Source organism: Leptinotarsa decemlineata, unplaced genomic scaffold (assembly GCF_025532065.1).
Source record: "Leptinotarsa decemlineata unplaced genomic scaffold, Ldec_3_MD MMD2_tig00026330_RagTag_RagTag, whole genome shotgun sequence".
NCBI lineage: Eukaryota > Metazoa > Arthropoda > Insecta > Coleoptera > Chrysomelidae > Leptinotarsa > Leptinotarsa decemlineata.
In genome coordinates, this window is record NW_027412690.1 from 4,018,638 (window position 1) to 4,038,216 (window position 19,579).

General features: G+C 33.8%; 1 protein-coding gene across 1 annotated transcript; it reads left to right on the plus strand.

The window, feature by feature from the left end:
- Window positions 1–454: 454 nt before the first annotated feature.
- On the plus strand, window positions 455–18,908 carry LOC111504099 (apyrase). Its single transcript, XM_023158589.2, has 9 exons — window positions 455–638; window positions 4,003–4,222; window positions 5,312–5,509; window positions 7,377–7,587; window positions 8,207–8,404; window positions 10,005–10,162; window positions 14,343–14,433; window positions 14,483–14,641; window positions 18,514–18,908. Exons 1-9 carry the CDS (start codon window positions 517–519, stop codon window positions 18,798–18,800), a joined length of 1,644 nt encoding a protein of 547 aa, XP_023014357.2. The 5' UTR covers window positions 455–516; the 3' UTR covers window positions 18,801–18,908.
- The last annotated feature ends 671 nt before the right edge of the window (window positions 18,909–19,579 follow it).

Sequence of the window (19,579 nt, forward strand, 5' to 3'; positions counted from 1 at the left end):
GGACATCACGCAGACTATCCATCAGGAGCGACCACAGAAGGGAAAGTAATACTAACCAGTGTAGTTAGTTACAGGTAGTAGTCAGGCCATTGGCATGTAAAAAAACTAATATAGTAGTGAAATTTAGTCATAATGATCCCCTAGACGCTAACTTGGTTGGCGAATCGCGCGTCGAGAGACCGTAATTTTTGTTCTGGTGTTGGGAAAGTGTTTTCGATAAATTCGACTCTGATTGCTAGTGCCTGCATAACAATTTTTTCAAAATTCTTTCCTTTTTTCAGTAGAAGCTAGCTCGAGCTCGAAAAAAGAATATATACCTAATCCACTACACCTTATAAAACACTGTTTACTTTATAATGAGGACCTTGTAGTTTGATGACAAACAAAATGATTAAAGTTAATCATTTATTTGGGGGCAAATACACTTAGTTCACATGCTTAATATCTTTATGAGTCATTCATTAGATAACAAATTCTCAGTACCACTTGACAAATGTGTAGCTGGCAGATCCAAGGATGATTTATTGGTTGCTCTTTATAGTATTTGCTGTAACATCGATAAATTGTGCGAACCTTCATGTGGAAATAGAAAAGATTTTTCAGCTGTCCGTTATACACTTCAATGATTTTCACGCAAGGTAAATAATAAATTAGCTCTCAAAACACAATTTGATAGTTCTTACTTCAATTACACTTTGAAATCATTTCACTTTTCATAATACCTCTTCGCCCACATATTCAATTGAAAGCTATAGAAAATTCTTCGAATTCTAGTTGTTGATTGAAGAAGTTTGATACAAGCTGCCATGATGATGATATGACGTCACTTTTTCTAGTTTAGGATTCTTTGGTATTCGGAGCAATCCACGAGTAGTATTTTCGATTCAGTAGCTGATTTTGAGAGGCTATAAAAGTTAAATAGTTATTGTTTTAGTATTGGTATTGATAATGCAGGTAACATTTTGTTATTACAGTTACCAACAGCACATTGACTGTATCATTGTACATCTAAATGCATCAGTTCACTTGGAAATGGTTTAACAAACCGAAAGCAGTCGTAACAAAAAAAATCATATTAGAAATCAGACAAAAGTAATTTTTCATCCTATATTCAATATGAATTTTTACAAAATAAGTAGGTCAACAGTCGAGCAGATCTTACATAAATATCTGTCGACTATAGTTCAATATCCATCTTGGTAGAAGCCTGGTAAGTAGGAAGTAGGTGTGTAGGAAGGTTGAAAGAAAAGCATGTATTTCGAAATTTTTTTTCTTATACGGATGTATATTTCCTCGATAAAGTATTTAAAATTATTTTAAAATCTATTAGAGTATGGTAACGTTACTGCAGTTTCATCCTATGAAGACATTTTCAAACTTATACATTAAAAATGTATATAACTCATACATTAAAAACGTACATTGAAAATGCATAAGTTTGAAAATATCCTTATAGGATGTAACTGCAGTAGCTAACGTTAGTTACAAATAAAAGTGGTGAAAAACTTAGAAAGTTTTAATTCTTTTTTCTTCATTATGATATCATACCACGTAGTAATGGCTACATCTATCAATTTATTGAAAAAATATACTCAACTATTCGTTTAATGAGTCGTATTCAGGTTAGCTATCAGGATGTTCGTAGAATAGTCCAACGTAGTCGCTTGGAGAGTTTTGCTCAAGAATTGTTGCAATGGACAGATAATGCAGAAATTCAAAAGATCGGAAATCACCAATGTCTTGCCGTAGATAATAATGGAATTGGAAATTTTAGAAACTTACAATTACCGAATGACGGATTTTGACAGTAATTTATTTCAATTGAGAAATTATTTATTTCATGGTTTCTAGTGTCAAGTTTGTACTTTTCAGAAAATATATCTCCTGTTTCATAAAAATTATTTAGAATAAATCAAGATAGTTGTGTTACGAAGAACAATATATTCGATGAAAAAAGTGCATGTATTTTACTGTTGGTAAAAAGATTATGAGCGATTAGGAACAATTCTCAAACAACAATTTGTGATGTTGATGAGAAAGTGTTTTAGAAGTGTTTTTGCTACTGTTAATAATATTTATCATTATTTTACTAAACCTTGTAGATAGAAAACAAGTCTGACTACTCCACTGAAAGATCAATGTAAAACTTTCCAACAATGAAACAGAAATATTGGTTAAATTGGTTAATTCTGGGCATGAAGGATTTTTTTGTAGAAGTATTTTCTTCTTTGACTATCTACTTTTGCCTTAGCATATAATATAGTCAAACTTTTACGAATGAAAAAAACATTAGCAACTAGAAATGAAAATTGTTTGAGAAAATGTGTGAAATAATCGAAAATTGAATAAAATAGAATCAATTTCTGAAAGTTTTTCTCACTTTTCGTAGTACATAGTACAACAAAATCTGTAACTCTTCATATACTTCATAAATCCATTTTTTCTAAACGAGTCTAAAAAAGTAGTAATTTGTATTACAGGTCCGGTAGGTAATTTCATTAAAAAATGATCAATCGTATAATATTTCATCTCACACGTTAAAAGGTGAGACCTCGTTAGTCCTTAGCTCGCACAAGTTTCTCAACTTCTGAGAGTTGTCGTTCGTATCGGGACGACAGCTGATTAACGGAAAAACAGATTTTAAACAGATTTCATGATATTTTTATAATCTTTTTTTATTGAAATAAAATCTGGCTTGGAATGTAACAATCGTATCCCAATAATTATACAGGGTGATTATTAAACATGCAGCAAAAAATTAACGGACTATTCCTTGGACTATTCTAAGGATATTTTGTCAATGAATTGATGGATGTAGCGTTACTACGTGGTAGGAGATCATAATGAAAAGAGAAATGAAAATTTCTGTTTTTCCCACTTTTATTTGTAACTAACGTTACTGCAGTTTCGTCCTATATGGACATTCTCAAACTTATACAATAAAATTTATTATATCAGTTTGAGAATGTCCATATAGGACGAAACTGCAGTAACGTTAGTTACAAATAAAAGTGGTAAAAAACATAGAAATTTTCATTTCTCTTTTCATTACTTTTTGATATTTTGACCTTTGAATATTTTTATTAGGGAGCTTTGTTTCGAAGATACGGAACAAAAAACAATTTCGACAATAACAATTTTGGCAATTTTAAAATAATTAACGTGACCGAAATAAAAGTATAGCGTACTTAACTGGACCTACCAAGTTATAAAAAATCTAACAATTCTGTTGCCACTTATCAACAACATTCCGATTACTATAAACGGCTGCAGACATTCAAGTTGCTGGGTGTAATACAATCAGAAACGTTACTGGTTTTTTTTGGCAATAGTTCAGTAGTCGATGAAGAGAAGATTGGATTCTTACATCCAAGCGGGGGGCAGTTAGTAATAAATTGTTTTTGTCGAAATTCTTTTTCGCTCCGTATCTTCGAAACAAAGTGCCTTATCAAAAATCATCAAAGGACAAAATATTCTTAGAATACTCCAATAAATAGTCCTTTGAATTTTTGCGGTATGTTTAATGAATAACACCCTGTATTACGGTTACCGTTTTCGTCATCACTAATTTCAGGTAAACAAAATTACGAATATTTTATAAGCAGAGAGCGATTATGAATGAATATAGATACATACAATAATACAATAATACAATAATGCAATAATAATAATAATACAGTGATGCCATAATCCAAAAATACAATAATATAATAATACAATAGAAATTAATAATTTCAGTTATTTGAAAATCGAAATATGTGTAAGTAGAATCCTTGCTTCTTTTTTAATCATGAATAAATCATCCTTTTTTACCAATTCTTATAATTTTTTCTATCCTACTTCTTTTGACTTTTGAGCAATGTTTACATTATCGAAATTTTGAAGGCTCTCGCATTGAATGAATAAAATTCTTATGAACGAACCTTTCATAAGGTATCGGCTTTGGTTTGTTTACTATACTAATTGCATAATAAAAAACCTGGAATGTCTTGTTCATTTCAGATTTGATCAGATTAACCATTCGGGTGGTGTCTGCAAAGCTGGCGAGAATTGTATTGGTGGATTTTCCAGACTATACCGCCAAATCGAGGACATTCTAACAGATAAGCCAAGTTCCATTTTGTTGAATGCGGGGGACAGTTTCCAGGGAACTCTTTGGTATACAGTGGGAAAATGGAATGTTACGCAACAATTCATGAATAGACTTCCAATAGATGCTGAGGTATGTCATACAGGATGATCATTTCCTAAACTCATTTCTTAATTCAATATTATGGCTGAAAGTACTCTGTCTAGTAAATCCCACAGTGGCATCTGATTATGAACTATTTTAAAAAAGAGAGTAATACAAATCACGAAATTATGGAACAACAAAAACTATTTGGCGCTCCGGGGTGACTTCATTGATTCCAGTGGCGCATTTACTATTTCAGCTGCAGGAAAACCCGGAAAAACCTGCAGCACCACATCATCTGAAGATCTTGATTTGCTAATGTCCTTTCTTTCGCAAAACAAAATGTAGGGTATCGTCAGAGGCTCCTATAAAAACAAGACATCGCCGGAACACTTAATGATACGACTGTCGTCAAATATAAACCAGAGTCTGTTTCGTCTTTGATCAATGCGTAAAAATGGTCAGATTAAATGCCAGAACCACAGTGAACAATAACTACATGGAGATTATAATAATGGTCTGCTAGATTGAAGTGTTCATCCATTTCGAACATTTGTAAGAGTTTGGTGCTTCCGTCAGAGGTTGTCATGTTTGAAGATCACCAGTGTTACTATTACGCTGACTGGTGCCTCAGCTATACTTGTTTTCTTACAATCGTCAGTCAGTTTGGCGCATGTTTGGCAATACAGTTCAATTTTCAGATGATTCAACAACAAGCTCTGCATGGACTGGTTATCAGTTATATTGGGAAATGCTAGTTGAAGTTCCAGAAAATCACATTCGTTATTTCTACCTCTTGAACATTTACTATAAAGTAAACAAGTGAGAATTTTTCCAGCAAAAGATCTACAAACAGAAGACGAGATAGACTGTACGGAATCATTCAATCCAGAGCGATCAGGTGTATTGATTCTGCTATTTTTTGCTCACAAAGGGTATTCAACAAGAAGCCCAAGAATTCGGAGCAATCCTCTTATTGTCCTAACGAGTATCTAGTAGACTTCAAAGACTCCAGGGAATCGCTTGGTGTATCACATATAACATGCAATCAGTTCTAGGTTTCTAGAATATTTTCACACCTTTCTTCGTAAGATTTGCTGGGAATTCAGCAATATAGATATGAAATATTCATTTAAGGTTTTAGGTAATCACGATTTTGATGACGGCATTTCGGGGGTAGTTCCTTACATAAAGAGTCTGCATCACCCTGTTGTTGTTTGCAACATAGATGATGAATTGGAACCAGAAATTCAAAGAATCTATCAGAAGAGTATCGTGATTGAAAGAGAAGGAAAGAAAATTGGGGTCATTGGAGTTATATTATCGGAATGTGATGTAAGTAAATTCTCTTTCTAGAACTTATATCGCGCAGGTCACTTGGTTTTTTATATTTAATCTTTTACAAATTTGAAACATGAGTTGAACATTTCGGTAACTGGTTGCTTCACCAGATAATGGAATATCAAAAATACCCGGTCTTTGACAATATTTCCAATTTATTGCAAGAAATGTATTGATTGAGCTAATTCACATCGAAAAAATATCTCTAGTGCCTTACTTCGGCGAAGAATAAGAGTTTATTTTGTTACTATTATACTGCATTATGGTCTAGAGTGAAATCACGACGCAAGATACAACTTGCCATATTCATGTGCTCTGCTTGGTAGCTGAACTTCAAACTGTCGTGAATGTATCAAAGACGAACGGATGTACATCCGGATACTACTTCAGCATAAAATATCGACATTTCGCCATCATCTCAGATGGCATTTTCAAGACTGGTTTTTTGCAGAAGCAGTAACCAGTGCATTTGACATCAAGGTTGGGCAACACTTACAGGAAACAACACCTTCATATTTGTAGGTATTTAGAAATTTTTCATCTATAGGGAATGTCAAAAGAAAAGAAAATCTACCGAAAATCACAAATTTCGCCTTCGGTAGCGAACAAATTTCAATTTGTTGCTTCTGTGAAATGAATCAATATAAATATCATAAAACAAATTTCTCTCGTCGCATATATCTGTCTATGTGACTATTTATAAGGATACAATATCAATTCTTATCAAATAAACACGTTTGTTGCTTTGAAAATTCTATGCACATTATAGCTTCCACAGCATACACTTCAAATCAATATTATTGTGCATCATCTAAAAAAAAAATAACGGCGGCCGCTACTGGTCATCATAAATCAATTGTGACGTGGCCAAGATCGCGCTCAACTCGTCTTGCGCTTCACGATGCTATTAGTTTTCGCGTTGCTTCGAGATACTTCCAGCGACTTCCCTATTGGCTTCGAGAATAATTCAATCAACTTCCCAAGACTTCCATTAGCATATTTGAATACTACTCATCCGCATTTCGAGAAGTCTAGTTGACAGTGCGGTGCGAAATGTTCTAATAAGGCCATAAACATTTGAATATCAGTTTGAATTTTTTTTAAAGTGTTTGGTTGTATTGTCAGTGTAGCAGCGAAATGGAGATGATTTTAATTGTGCAGGGCCAACAATAAATGGCAAACCCACGGGTGAAACGTAACAATATTTATAAAGTTATCGCAAAATCAAAACTGTCGCACGAGAAAATGAAATGAAGCGGCCTGACAAACCGATGCAACCCGCATGATGAAAGGAAGGTTGAATTTGCAATCGCGTAGGTTTTGTTTAACGTAGTGGATTATTTGGGAAGCTGGGGTCGAATTTTTTGTTGTCTTCAGATAGATAGGCACTACCTATTTCGAAATTGAAATAGACAGTAGTGAACATGATTTTGTTTGAGTGGAGTACCTGAGTTAATTCAAGAAACTGATATTATATGACATAGTTGGAATAAAAGCATAAACACAATGACCCACTATTGCTGAACATTCCACCATATTCCAGAATGTTCTGAGATGCTCTGGAATATTGTGGAATGCTTTCGAATACTCTGGAATGTTCTGAACTTTTCTAGAACTATTTTGCTCTTATTTGTTCGATGCCCTTCAGGGTAATAACAGGAACCTTTTTCATGGACAAGTCGATGTAACACTATGACATAAAAAAATGTAGGCTACCCGGGAGGAGTCGATATTTTGCGAAGAAATTCGAAAATAATAAAAATTGTTATTGAAAAAGTTTTGGAAACTGTAAGAAAATATTTGTAGAATAGTTTGAAACAGCGCCAGAATAATGACTAATTTAACTGGCTAATATTTGCAGAAGATCGCCAAAACTGGTCAACTGAAGTTCTTACTAGAATCGCCCAGTGTAAATGCAGAAGCGGAACGTTTGGTGAAGGAGGAAGGAGTGTATACGAACATTGTATTATCTCACTCTGGATACGACATTGATAAGAAAATAGCTGCCAATGCCTCTGAGAAAATTAGCCTCATTGTTGGTGGTCATTCTCATACTTTTTTGTTCACTGGAGGTAGGGGAGATATAACATTCATTGAATTACAATCTATAAATATTTAAATTGAGGCTCTTTGATGGTTTGCTAATTGATTCACCGATTTCTTCCATCTTTCCCATTAATACAATTTCCACTTCTTCCTATTTTTTATACCCTCTTGTTCCATTTTTATTGTAAATTATCAATCACTAATTTATTCTGGCATTGCTTTTACTTTTGAGAAAGTTATCAAGGAATTATTCAAAAGGATACTGAAATCAACTCAACTTTGGTTGAGTTACCTAAAGCTATGGAGAAGCAATTTATTGCACCAAATGCATCTTTCAAATTCAAAAAAAAGTTTTCGCCTTTGCTGACATCTCTTTGAAGGAAGTAAGCTTAAAACCATGAAAACAATATTGTCAAGTCATATGACCCGTAAAATGCTGGAAAGCAGATATATTTCAAAGTTCAAATATGCAATTCTTGAAGAAAAACTTGGAAGAAATTTGTTCGAAAATTGATTGATTTTATTGCCCTTCTAGTGAGCAGATTTATTTGCTTGAATTGAATTAATCTAAACCAATACTACTAATCATCTTATGAAGTTCGTCTTTGCAACGTCTACTTTAAATTTACTCAATTTATTTTCCAGACGATCCACCAGGCCCTGATATTGTTGGTGGTCCATATCCAACAGTTGTGAAGAGTAAATATGGGCACACTGTTTTGGTAACTCAAGCGTCAGCGCTGTGCAAGTATTTGGGAAACATTACTATATTTTTTTATGAAAATGGAGAGGTAATCGACTATTCCGGACAGCCAATTTTTTTGAGTTCCAATCATCAACAAGGTGATATGAATACTGTAACGTAGAAGGCTAAGACAAATAATATAATATTTCAGATTTACTCAAAAATCTAATACCATTATTAAAATTCAACAAAACCTGTCTTGTGGCCGAAAATAATAATAAGATTTACTTCCACGAAAAAAACTCTGATTCATAAAATTGTTAAGAATGCAACAGAATTCTAAGTAACAAAGATAATTACTATAGGATAGAGAAAATAGCATTTCTCTGATTTCTACTACGGTTTTTATTATTTGTTATGACCGGTTTCAGTTTGTTAGACCATTATCATGAGTTACTTGATAATGGTTTAAAAACCGAAACTGGTCGTAACAAATAATAAAAACCATAGTAGACATCAGACAAAAGCTTTTTTCTTCATCTCATATTAAATATGAATTTCTACGAAATGAATAGGTTAACAATCGAACAAAAAAAAAATAACAAATTCCAGAAATGTACTTCAGTTATTTTATACTCGAACAATACTTTTTTATTAACGTTATATACAGGCTTTCTATGGCATCCCGAGATTTATTTCCTATTACCCACAACTCACAAATTTAACCCTGTTATCCCTGTCTTGGTGCCCAACGTGGTGCGCCATGATGTAACTGTTGAATAAACTTTGGCAGACTGAGACTCATCCACTATTACCCAGATTTCGAGTGATCCTTGTTACAGTACTCGAAACTATACTACTGAAATACAGAATGTTTCAACCACACTGTATTATTTGAAGGTGATTGACAATGTTTTATGATGAATTTCACTAGTTCGGACTTCCATTGTCTACTATATAGAATGATTTGAAATCCCTGAAACAACTAAAAAAGAAGAATTAAAAATGAATAGCTGAAAATAACAATTATATTAAGCAAAATAAACCTGAAATGAAATAAAAGTGAAATAAAATGCAAGTGAAAATAAAACAATTGAATAAATAAAAATAAAGAAATGAAAAAGAAAATGAAAATAAAAAGTGGAGAGATTCCAAGTCACGTTAGTTCAAGACATTTCGATTGTTAGTATCTACAATCGTCTTCGGGTGATGGCTGGACTGACTCCTCCGAGAGATGACTATTTATAGGTCGTTCGAGTATTTTCACTTATCCCCGCTTTCCATTTTCCGCTTTCCGCTTGATAATGGGTTTCCATATGTTGCGTATTTCTACGCTGGCTCGGCTGAATACGTTGTTGGACAACATGTATGCGGCTTCCTTGAATTTTCTCCTAGACCAATGTTCCTCTCTCTGCAAGATCTCAGCTTGGGACCACTCGATGTTGTGTTGATGGGTCCAAAAAGGGTCTGCTATTCATGATTTGCTGGTCTGAACTAGTGAAATTTATACTGTATTACATATAGGTTCTCCTCATTTTTTTGCAATTGTCATAGAAAACAAGGAATTGGATTCATTTCACAGAATTGAATTTTATCATATTTTGTTGACTGATATTATTTTTTTTCAATTATCGGCGATCTGCATTATTTTTTCATATAGAAAACAGTTTTTATCAGGTTGATCTTTGGTGAATATATAAAAGTGAAACGTACTGTGTACTCCAGAGATAATTAATAAAAATTATGATTTCTTTCAAGATGAGCAAATCAATCAAGAACTGTCACTATGGAAAAACACGGTTGAGTCCCAAGGAGATGTAGTCTTGGGATCTACCTTTGTCACTCTCAGTGGTGAAAGTTGTTATAATCGAGAATGTTCTCTGGGAAATTTTGTAGCTGATGCAATGGTTTACGCTGTAAGTATTTACCGCAGTATCAGAATATCAATAATTTTTTCTGATGGAATGAAACATACAGACACAAAAGCCGGTACTTCTGTGGATTTAAAGTAGGTGGTACCATTTGTTTGTCATTTTGAACTAATCCAGATGACATTAAAAAAAAGCGCCGATTTATCACCATAAATGATAACAGGATTTTGGTTATGGGGTTTGGCAGATACAATAGTTCCACTTATGATGCACTGTTTGGAACCTTTGGTGTAGTAATGAATATTACTGGAGTTTCTTTCCCAACACCAAATCGTTATTTTTAACACCTCGACACGTGTTTCAATCACTAAGTGATCATCTTCAAGAGGAAGATTAAACTAGGAACTAATGTGGAGCTAACGCTATTTATGCTTCACGTTAGTTTCTAGTTTAATCTTCCTCTTGAAGATGATCACTTGGTGATCGAAACACGTGTCGAGGTGTTAAAAATAACGATTTGGTGTTGGGAAAGAAACTTCAGTAATATACAATAGTTTCAATTAACGCGTGGAAAGAAGCACTGGAATTTTCATTATCATTATTTTTCGGAATATTACTGGAGTTTTTTCCCAACACCAAACCGTTATTTTAACACCTCGACACGTGTTTCAATCACCAAGTGATCATTTTGACGAGAAAGATTGAACTGTATCACAACTATTTTTCGGGTTTGAAGGCCGACGATTTTTGGAATTCCTTTCTGACGTTACGCTAATTTCAATGACTCAGTCATCGGGGATTGACGATGTACGAACCTTTGACGAAGCTAGGCATTTGCAGCAGCGAAACGTCAAGAAGGTATTCTAAAAATCGACAGCCTCCACACCCGAAAAATAGTAATACTGAAAATCTCGATCGTGAAAGCTCTAACCATTTTGTCACTGAAACTTTATCCAAACATGTAGATATCATTTCTGAAATTTCAGGGTTTGTAGAACTTTTCAAAGGGATTAGTTTTGAATTGAAACCCGACCACACTTGGCCAGATAGGGGGAATTGAAAATTCAAAATGACGGAAGTTTTAAATATTTTTCATTTTGTTTAAAGTACCTAGGGGGGGGCTATAGGCATGAAAATGTCTTTTAGTGCCGTTCAGTAACAAAAAGTTTTTTGTTAGTCTGAGAAGTGTGAAGTTAGCAAATAATAAGCACAACGTATCTTTGAAATTTAGTCTCTAGACTAACCCCAGGCGGGGGGGCTATATAAGTCGATTTTCTTCGTCAATACTAAGGAAATCATACCCTCAAATGTTATTTTCGGATTATGTTTTTTGTGAGATATCGATTTGAAATAAACATATTCTTATAGTTGGCAAAAGCGCATTCGCCGTTATGCACCTAAAATATTTTTACTTTAACCAACTTTGGCAACGAATTGAATGTCAGTAGAATATTTTTCATTTGTTGTTACTCTTATACCGAGTATCACAGGTCGATCTGTCGATCCTGACTCATCCAGTTGCTTTTTCAAGCTCATTTTGATGAATCAATAAGGTTATGAAAAGATCAAATAGATGACGTCTTCGTGAGGGAAGATGTCATCGCCTTTACTTTCTCAGACTTGTCCTTTAAGGAGAATTGAGTCTAGCAATGCAATGAAATACACTTTGAATTTCCACTGGGAATTTTCTTTTGTTTGTTTTTGGTGGTGTAGCCAGTAGATGAATAAAGACGTTGATTTCACGAGTTTCATGTTGTGAACATTACAAAACCATAACTTTCTAACGGGATTCTCAAAGCACTTCTTTTTACTCAACCCGTACTGATTTGACGCAATTTTGGAATATACTCATCAAGATAAATGAAAAAAAAATGAATGGGAGTTCCATTCAAATGACGTCATTTCTTGAAGGTGGATCTCCTTGCGGTTGAATAATTGTTCAAAAAAACCCTGAAATTTCAGTGATATTTTCATTCAACAAATCATGAATTCATGAATTTACTGGAGATGGAAAAGGGAAGAGATTAACCAACGTGGTATACCTACGTCGACTGTTCAAAAAATAAGGTGGTAAGGTAATACAAACAAACATACATACATACACCTGTATGTATGTATGTTTGTTTGTAACTCTCCTTTCATATCGGAATCTGTATTTGACAGAATTGTCGACATTACTGCTTGATCTATTCGCGGGCAGATGGCGCCGTACGTAACCTCCTTGATATAATTCGAACTCACTGTACATATATGTCTTCATTTGAAAAAAAGTATTTTTACACGCTTTAATTTGCTCCACCTGTATGTATGTTTGTTTGTTTGTAACTCTTGAGCTCGGGATCTGTATTTGACAGTATTATTGACATTATTGCTTGATCTATTCGCGGGCAGATGGCGCTGTATGTAAACTCCTTGATATAATTTGAACTCGCTTCACATGTATTTATTTCTTCATTTGAAAAAAGTATTTTTTATATTAACAAGCGCGCCTGCTGCCTTATTTGTAACCCTTCTTTGCGCGCCTACTGCTTTGGGCTGGGTAGCTAATTTTCAGGCTCCCTCTTCGGAATCGGAAAATATCAAGGTTCATTTTTTCAAACAATATACGGCTGATTGATCCCAAAGTTTAGATGAATAATTTTAGTTCAAAAACACGCTTTTATAACATACGATACAAAAAATGAAAAATAAATATAGTTTGAAAACTAAAAAACACGCTTTAAAAGAACATTGAATCAAAAAGTTAAAAATTCTTTTTTTTCAAATAAGCTCAAAACAATAACGAACGAAAAATACTAGTATTATTGGGAAAAAAGCGTGGGCGCTTTGTGCCACATTCGATATAGAAATGCACTTTTTCAATTAAAAAAAAAGTTGAATTTGTTAAAGTTAAATTTGAAGCACAAACAAGTGCCGAAATTAAACTTCATTGAAACTTTTCAAAAAAAAAGTTTTACATATGGTGCGCACTTCAATGGTGACACTGTATATATGAAAAATATTAGCTTTCAAAGAATTCGGAACCCATCCTTTACTTCCCCCGCAGTGCACAATGATTGGTCGCGATCCTTTGTTTGCAGGCATCTCAAGCGTACACATTTTCGAACCATCAGTCCACCCTTTCGTAACTGTGTTGTGAGTGTCATACCAAGTTTCGTCCAAATAGAAAATTTGCCGCTGTTCTTATCTATATTTAGTTATTTGTTCTGAGTATTTGTCACGCAATTCCACTATTCTTCTGCTTTCCATAACTGCTTGACATTTGTTTATTATTTTAAATCTAAATCCTAGTTTCTTTATCCAATTCTGAATAGTTTTGTCACAGCAGCTCACGTTATAGCCGGAAGTATTCAATTTCTTCCTTATGATTTCAATTGTAGGAATCTCATTGCTTTTGTAAGAGACGTATATTGTTTTTTTAATGATCACATGAAGATCTAAAGGTTTTGGTAATCCCGCATCAAATCACGTCTTGCGTTCATAACGTTTGTTTTTGACTATTTTACGTACAGTTGAGAAAGGAATTTCGGTCAAATCTGATGTTGCTTGTAATAGTTTTTTTCCCTCGAAACCAAACTTGATATGTAGATTCTTATATACATTGAAACATATTCTCTGTTTCAATATTGGAATATTGGAATCACTACACAGGAAAAAGTCTGCGTTGTTATCACACTTGTTATTACTATTAGTACTTGTCCAAGGACGCCACATTCTAAACAAATAACAAAAATTTCAAGTAATAACAACTTCACCAATATAGAATTTCAACACTCAAATCGCGATCAATTTCTGAACTGAACATTGACAACACGACTCTTCTAACCATCCTCACATTCTATTGGTCACCGTAACATGACTTCAAATTTAATTTTATGACTCTTCAGCCAATCATAAAACTCGGTTAGTTAAAGCTATCCAATACGAACCGCCAATTCTTCAGTTCACGTGGACTAATTCATAGCGGGCATTATTCCTTTTGGTTTTTTTTGGCCTTTGAGTTCGCCGATAGCTTTAAGATTACTATATCGGTTACTTCGACTATACTACTGCAATTATGATATTCTGGAAAAGTCCACAGGGGTACAATTTATATCTGGTTCTTATAGTCCAGTTAAAGTCCAGTCATTGGGAATCGGAAATGGATATTCATTGGACGCCTCTTTTCCATGAAAGGTAGTCCATTGGATATCCGTAAAGGGTACCGATTATTTTTGACTTTCAGTATACTAGCGACATTGGCGGAGGGCCTTGGACTAGAAGCTCCATTGCTGTGGTGAATCCAGGTGGAATGCGAAACGATATCAGAATAGGAGGTGAGAAACCTGACTAATAATACCTTTATTCTCTCATTATTCTCCACAGATATAACATACAATGATTTGGCTACTGCTCAACCGTTCGAAAATACCTTTGATATTGGTGAAATAGAGGGAGTACATCTGAGAGAATTGTTTGAGTATACGAGCTTGCCGTACAGATATAAAAACGCCGAAAACAGGTTGAATATATTACAGGTTTCTGGTGAGTTTGATATGTTTGTGGTTTCTCTACGCACTTGATCACATATTTATTCTTATAAAGTGTGTAAAAGCCAAGTGAAATAAATTCATTATTTCGGTTACTGTACATATTTGAAAAAAATCCCGAAACACGTAGAATGTAAATTATAATTTGACATTCTTCAACGTAAAAATGCCACTTTTTATCTACAACCCCCTTCGAATGACAGGTACAAACTCAAATTTGTTTAATGGGAAGTATAGGTTTGTGATATATCGTTTACCGAAATTCGATAAAATACACTGAAAAACAAAAATGTAATGCAAAACATAATGAAATGTAGAATACGAAAAAGGACTATGGACGTTAACGAAGAAGATGTTCAAAATGTTCACCGCAAACGTCTTGGCAACATCCTAATCTCAAATAAAACTGTCATCTTACATTATTTAACATATCAGGCGTGGCCGACCTAATCGCAGGCGTTATTCGTCATTCAAATCTGAAGGTTCAGTTTTGTACACATTGCTCGTCACATATCCCCATGAAAAGAAATCTAATGATGAAAGATCAGGTGATCGCGCTGGCCATTCAATCGATCCTCGCCTCCCTATCCACCGATTGGGAACTGTTGTATCGAGGTATTTCCGGACATTAACTTGGTAATGTGGTGGTGCTACATCCTGCTGAAACCATATCAAATTTACTGGCACTTGAGGGTATCCTGAATCAGGATATAAATTTGTTAAATTTGAAAGTAGTGCCAAATAATTATCGCCATTCAAGTTACCCTCAATTGAATGGGGACCAATGATATGGTTGTCTACAATCCCTGCCCGAACATTAACTCTTCGAGGGTATTGCGTGTGTTCTCTCATACAGTGAGAGTAGTGACAATTTGGCCGATTAGCATGACCGTTAAGACACAAAGTACACTCATCAGAAAATATAACGTCTTCTAAGGTGCATCAAAATCGTCTTCCATGAGCTCCTGAGTGGGTATCATTTTATAGAGTTGCATTTTATTTTCTTTTGATATGTTTACTATCGATGTATGGCTAACGTTGAATGTAGTGGATGCCTGTCTACTCGATGTGTGTGGATTTTCCTCAAAGTCAAGCATCACATCTAATTTGAGTTCATCACTCGTTACATTGGCAGCTCCTTTTTTTATCTGCCCCACATGACCAAGCTCGCGAAACTGCTTCTCTATTTTGCTTATTGTTTCTTGAGATATGCGCGGTAAATTAGAAAATGTCTCATGAAATAGGGGAGCTACATCCTGTTGTGTTCGGGTTTTATCTCCGTAACCAATAATTCGTAAAACTGTTATATTATGCATTTAAAAAATTTACAGTTGAAAAATTGAGGGTTGTGCCTGTTATTCGATGGGGGTTGAAGGTAGGGGTAGCATTTTTACGTTAAAGTATGTCAAATTTCAATTAAAATTTTACGTGTTTCGTGAACTTGTTAAATAAGTACCGTAACCAAAAAAATGAATTTATTTTATATGGCTTTTACACATTCTATATTATCCCATTAGCTCATTATTACAATTGAGATTAGAGTTTCCAGAATGTTCCAGTAACATGACGAAAACTGGAATGAGAATTATTGCAGAAAAATTATAGATAGAATATTTGAGATTTCAAAACGAGATGGAAATCATAAATTCTACCTTATTTTCTTATTTTTTTCTCTCCTTTTATTAATGTAAATAGTTTCATTTTGAATAAATTTTTGTAATCTTGAGAATAGTTTGACTGGACGAATAATCACTTTTGAATAATTAAAACAACGATAATAATGAAGTAAAAACAACAATAAAAATTAATTGGCGCTCCGAGGCGACTTCATTGATTCCAGTGGCACATTTGCTTTTTCAGGTGCAGGAAAACTCGGAAAAACCTGCAGCACCACATCATCTGAAGATTTTGATCTAACAATGTACTCTCTCTTATAAAACAAAATGTAGGGTGTCTCTAGAGGCTTCAATAAATTCAATGCATCGCCAGAACACTTCGTGACACGACTATCGTCAAACTTAAACCAGTCCGTTTCGTCTTTGACCAAGGCGTAATAATGACCAAATCCAACGCCAGAACTAGAGTGAACAATGACTGCATGAATATTATAATAGTGGTCTGCTAGGTTGAAATGTTCATCTATTTCGAACCTTCCAAAGAGTTTTTTGCTTTCGTTAGAGGTTGAGTCTTGTTTGAAAATCATCAGTGTCATTATTAGATTGACTGATGCCTCAGCTATACTAGTTTCCTTATATCAGTCAGTTAGTTTGGCGCATGTTTGACAATACAGTCGATCATCACCTGTTAAAAATTCCATTTTCAGATGATTTAACAATAAGCTTTGCACGGACTGGTTATTAGTCATATTAGGAAAAGCTAGATGAATAATTATGAAAATTTAACTGACAGCTGTCAGATCTTAGTTTTAGTTTATTAATTATTAAAATACAAAATGTTAGAGGCGCAAATGAAAGCTGTAACCAGTAAAATTACACTGAATTGTCTTTTTAATTTTTGTCGAAACGTGGTTGAATGTTATGAAAATGATGAAAATATAAATGTACGCCATTATTTGAAGTAGGTAAATTCTCAAAGCTTACTTGCAAATGGAAATGAATGTAACAAAGCTGTGAAGTTATGAATTTATCATTTATTATTGGTTTCGAAGGTGGTGAGTTATGAATCTGGTCAACTGTGATTGGTTATAGGGACTCAGCCAACAAAAAACGGTCACATAATGATGCTTCTTTCAATAGTCACAGGAAAATTATTTTTTATTTAAGGAAATGAAATAAACTGGAAGAAAATCCTTCTCGAAACAGCTACGTTCATATAAACATTGAATTACACGATAGAAAAATGTTTCCGAAACGAATACTTTTATATGAACACTGAGTTATACAAAAAACACTTTTCTCTATTCAGTTTAAATGAGATATTATTCACAGGACTACTACACAATATAGTAAATGAAAGATATAAAATTTTACATATATGGAATATTGGCATCCTCACAGGTTGAAAACTTTGTATAGAGTTAATTTTTTTAAATTTACCGCTTTCTTCTTCCTTCATTTCTTCGGAAGATTCCCACATTTTTTTGTATGAAGATGGGGAAGTAGAAAGCCGAATCCTTTCTTTCCTAAAAATTATTCTCTCCTAAAAATATACCCTTTCAAATTCATATTTTGATCTTATACCAAAAGTTAAAGTATATGAGGATACTTAAAAACATTTTTTTAAGGACAGAGTAAGCTGGTTAAATATTTACCCCTTCAATGACTTCAAGCTTGTAAAGTCCAAAGAGAGCAGCAACAAAAACGTAGATGCAGGTGGATATTTTTTTTAAATATTAAACATCAGATTTAAATGTTTTATCCCTATGGCAGAAAACTCTGAAATATGAATGAAATTTTTACTTTGATATGAACGACTTACTCCAAAAACAAGTTTATAGCCCTTCCTGAAATATCCTTCATTTTATAACAGTATTTTCAGTATGTTTCTCTCTGAACGTTCACAAAACATTTTCTATGAAATTCAGACCATGTTTTGAAGTTCATAGAACGTTTTCATAATTCATAAAATACATCACACACAATGAGACATGGCCAGAGAGAGAGAGAAAGTACTCCGAATAAAGAAATGCGAACTGGTAATAGAATGCAATTAAGGGTTCTGGAAGGTATCAATTTTGTACACAATCAGGGGGCTGTACTTATGAATGGTGTTTCATTCTGTGTGATGTGATTTGTGTTAATATTGACAATATATAGTCGAGAGAAATAATCCATACCCATATAAAATAAAAAGGAATCAACATCCTGAACAATTATTTACTAACACCACTCTTTTTTGAAATTCCAGGTTTAAAGATTATATACAAGCTTAAGAAACCCGAAGGCCAGCGACTGGAATCTTTGAAGGTTCTTTGTCAAAACTGTTCTGTTCCAGTTTATGAAGATCTTGACGATAATAAAACATACAGCATTGTTGTTATTTCACATCTGTTGGATGGAGGACGATATCCAATACTGACGAACAAAGTGAAGAATCGAACAACTGGACGCCTCGATATGGACGTATTGATAGAGTTTTTAGCACATCGTGATCCTGTCTTCATTGAGACAGGAACAAGACTTACATTCAATTAAATGAAAATTTGACTTGTATTTACAAGAGTTCAACGATTATATATTCATCTATTTAACATGTAGTTCCGATTATGATTCTAAAATACAAACTTAAAGTCGAGAAAACAACCAAGTTTATTCTCAATAGTATTTGGCGTATAGCTGAAAATATTTACATGCTCAAACTCTTTCCCGTTTCAGAACATTCGAGTGATTGAAAAGGAAAAACCCTAATTAGTTGATTTTACATAGATTGAATTCAGAAATACGATTGCAGTTTGTCCATTCATATTTAAATGAACTAAGGTCTATAAATTCATCACAGTGAATACTACCTGCAAAATTTTGCTCTAAAAGCACACATCATTAATTTATCTCTGATTTTCTATGTTGATAAACTGAGTTGATGACGAATATCATTATATGATTCACCCCATCTCAAATGCTTAAATCCTTGGGAAACGATTATGTACAGCTTCAAATTGTCTTTTATGAATTTCATCATAGCAAACTCCAGAAATATTCATTTCTCCAACAGAGATCTAAACAAATAAGAGTTCAACGACTTGGAAGTACTTACATCAAAGTATACACAGGCTTTACTACTTCCAACATTTGGATTGCTGTAGCTGTATTATATTCGGCATGAAGTTGTGTAGAAAATGAATTTGAAGATTTGAATTGAAAGGGTTATATTTTTAGGAGTGATTACTTTTTGGGAAAGAAAGTTTTTGGCTTTCTACTACTCCATCTGATACAAAAAAAATGGATGAGAGAATCTTCCAAAGAAAGGAAGGAAG